Genomic DNA, 2,500 nt, shown 5'->3' on the forward strand with positions numbered 1-2,500 from the left:
AAATGAGAGAGACAGAGGGAATGAAGAAAATAAATTTGGATAAATAGGGAGGAGATAATAGAATGAGAAATATTTTTTTTAAATGTGTGTTAGAGAGAGAGAGAGAGAGAAAGGGGGTAGTGAAAAATAATGACAAAGAGGGAAAGGAAGGGAGCGGTAGTGCGGAAAAATAGGCGTGAGAGAAGGAGGGAAGAAAGAGGATGAGAGGAAGAGAGGAATGTGTGAGAGAGGTAGAGAACATATGAGAAATAAGGGAGTAAGAGAAATAAATACAGGAAGCGCAACAAAGAATAACAAGAGACAAATGGAATGAAAAAAGGCGGAGAATAAATGGACAAGAACAGGTGAAGATATAGGAGTAAAGAAAGGAAGAAAATTAGAAAGAACTAAAGATAAGACTTAGATTTAAGAGAGGGAGAGAGAAAGAGAGAGAGAGGGAGGGAGACAGACAGACAGACAGACGGAGAAAGAGAGAGAGGGAGAGAGAGAGCGAGAGAGAGAGAGAGAGAGAGAGAGAGAGGGAGAGAGAGAGAGAGAGAGAGAGAGAGAGAGAGAGAGCATGTGAGTGAGTGAGAGGGAGTGAAAGAGAGGTCGGAGGAGGAAGGGGAGAGGGAGAGATCGAGTGAGCGAGCAGGTAAGTAAGAGAGAGTAAGAGTGAGACCGTGAGAGAGAGAGAGAAAGAGGGGAGAGGGAGGGAGGGAGAGAGCGAGCGAGGGAGTAGGTGAGTGAGTGAGAGTGAGTGAGAGAGTGAGAGAGAGAGAGAGAAAGAAGGGAGAGGGAGGGAGAGAGCGAGCGAGGGAGTAGGTGAGTGAGTGAGACAGTGAGAGAGAGGGAGGGGGAGGGGGAGGGAGAGAGCGAGCGTATGAGCGAGGGAGTAGGTGAGTGAGTGAGACAGTGAGAGAGAGGGAGGGAGAGGGAGGGTCTGAGTGAGGGAGGAAGGAAGGAAGGAAGGAAGGGTAGAAGAGAGGTAGAGAGAGAGGGGGGGGGAGAGAGAGGAAGAGAGGAAAGTAAGAGAGAGTGTGAATATGTGCGGGAATGGGAGGGTGGAATTCATGGAATTGGAGACTCAGAGAGGGAGTTAGAGGGTGAAGGAAGGGCGGTGTAGGGCTTCAAAAGAAGGCCGAGAAGAATGCTTCCAGCGAAAGCGAGACGCAAAGCTACACCGAAAAATTTCCGTTGCAAAGGCGCGGGAGGAGTTGAAGGCGTAGCCAAAGGACACGCATTTACTCGGTTGATTAATTTTGCTCTCTCGTATGTTGCAGGCAGAGTTGGAAAAGAGTGCAGGGCAGCGGAGCGAGAGCGCCAGCGAGATCAGTGAGCAGGACGCTACATCGCAGGTGAGTTTTCAGATTTTTTGTGTGTGATTTGTTCTCTTCTTTCTCCTTTTAACTCTTCCTTCAGTCGTATTTTACAGTAATAAAATTATCATTTATACCTTCCTTTTTCTCGAATTATCTCGTCTCTCTCTCCTTATTTCTCTTGTTATCAGTCCGCCATTTTTCGGTTGTTACCTGTTTGGAAATCAGGCACTAGATTCTCCGCCTCAGTATTCAAATCAATATGGTACATTAATGATACGAATCTTATAAGAAATGAAGTACACGTGTAATAATGTTTGCAATCTTATTGCTTAAGCCGAATAGATAATGTAGATATTAAGTCTCTAAGTCTTTTTAGGGAAATTTGGCGTTAGATGAAACATATTTTTTGTTGTGATCTGTAAGGTAAATTAATGTTACCTGATTTCTTTTTGTATAGTAACCATAATGCATAGATGGATGACAACCGATTCCCATCATTTTATATTACTATAATTAGACTACTGCCAGTGTTATCATAGCCTTCTAAGTTAAATTGTGTGCATACACACACACACACACACACACACACACACACACACACACACACACACACACACACACACACATATATATATATATATATATATATATATATATATATATATATATATATATATCTGTGTGTTTGTGTGTGTGTGTGTGTGTGTATTTGTGTGTGTGTGTGTGTGTGTGTGTGTGTGTAAATGGAGTGGACAAGACCCGAACGTTGTCTTTCTGAGTGTAGTGAGAGCAGCCCCATCTTCATCGATCAAAAGGTTATAGTTTTGGGGTCGGCCTTTTTCAGTGTCCTTGTTCTAAAGCAAGTGCTTCGATAAACACGCAAAATGTGAAAATGGAGAAAGTCTGTTCTTAAGACGTTTTTTTTTTATCCTACACAGAAGAAAATATCTCTTCATCTTTTTTGTGTATACGCTAACCCAAGTGCGTTGTATGACAGAGGCTAAGAAAATATACATAGACTTGTATAAAAGACCAACAGCTTGGCCTTTTTTCGATTTCCTTTTTTTCGGTTGTTTTCTGCTTTTTGGATCCATCCCAAGATTGCTGAAATCTGTAAGAGGAAATCGTTTTTAGAAGTGGTGTGTAAAAAGGATATATCAAACGCACTTTTTGCCACTTTGAAAGGAGGAGGCTCCCGT

At 42.6% G+C, this 2,500-nt stretch overlaps 1 protein-coding gene across 15 annotated transcripts in view; it reads left to right on the forward strand.

Moving 5' to 3' along the window:
* CRMP (Collapsin Response Mediator Protein) overlaps positions 1 to 2,500 on the forward strand; it is a 110,368-nt gene that overhangs the window by 36,627 nt on the left and 71,241 nt on the right. For all 15 annotated transcript variants that reach the window (XM_070138537.1, XM_070138536.1, XM_070138530.1 and 12 more), the window contains one exon: positions 1,263 to 1,337. In XM_070138537.1, the coding sequence (XP_069994638.1) occupies positions 1,263 to 1,337 (75 nt within the window). The remainder of the gene's footprint in view (positions 1 to 1,262; positions 1,338 to 2,500) is intronic.

The sequence above is a fragment of the Penaeus vannamei genome, chromosome 24 (genome assembly GCF_042767895.1).
Source record: "Penaeus vannamei isolate JL-2024 chromosome 24, ASM4276789v1, whole genome shotgun sequence".
Taxonomy (NCBI): Eukaryota; Metazoa; Arthropoda; class Malacostraca; order Decapoda; family Penaeidae; genus Penaeus; species Penaeus vannamei.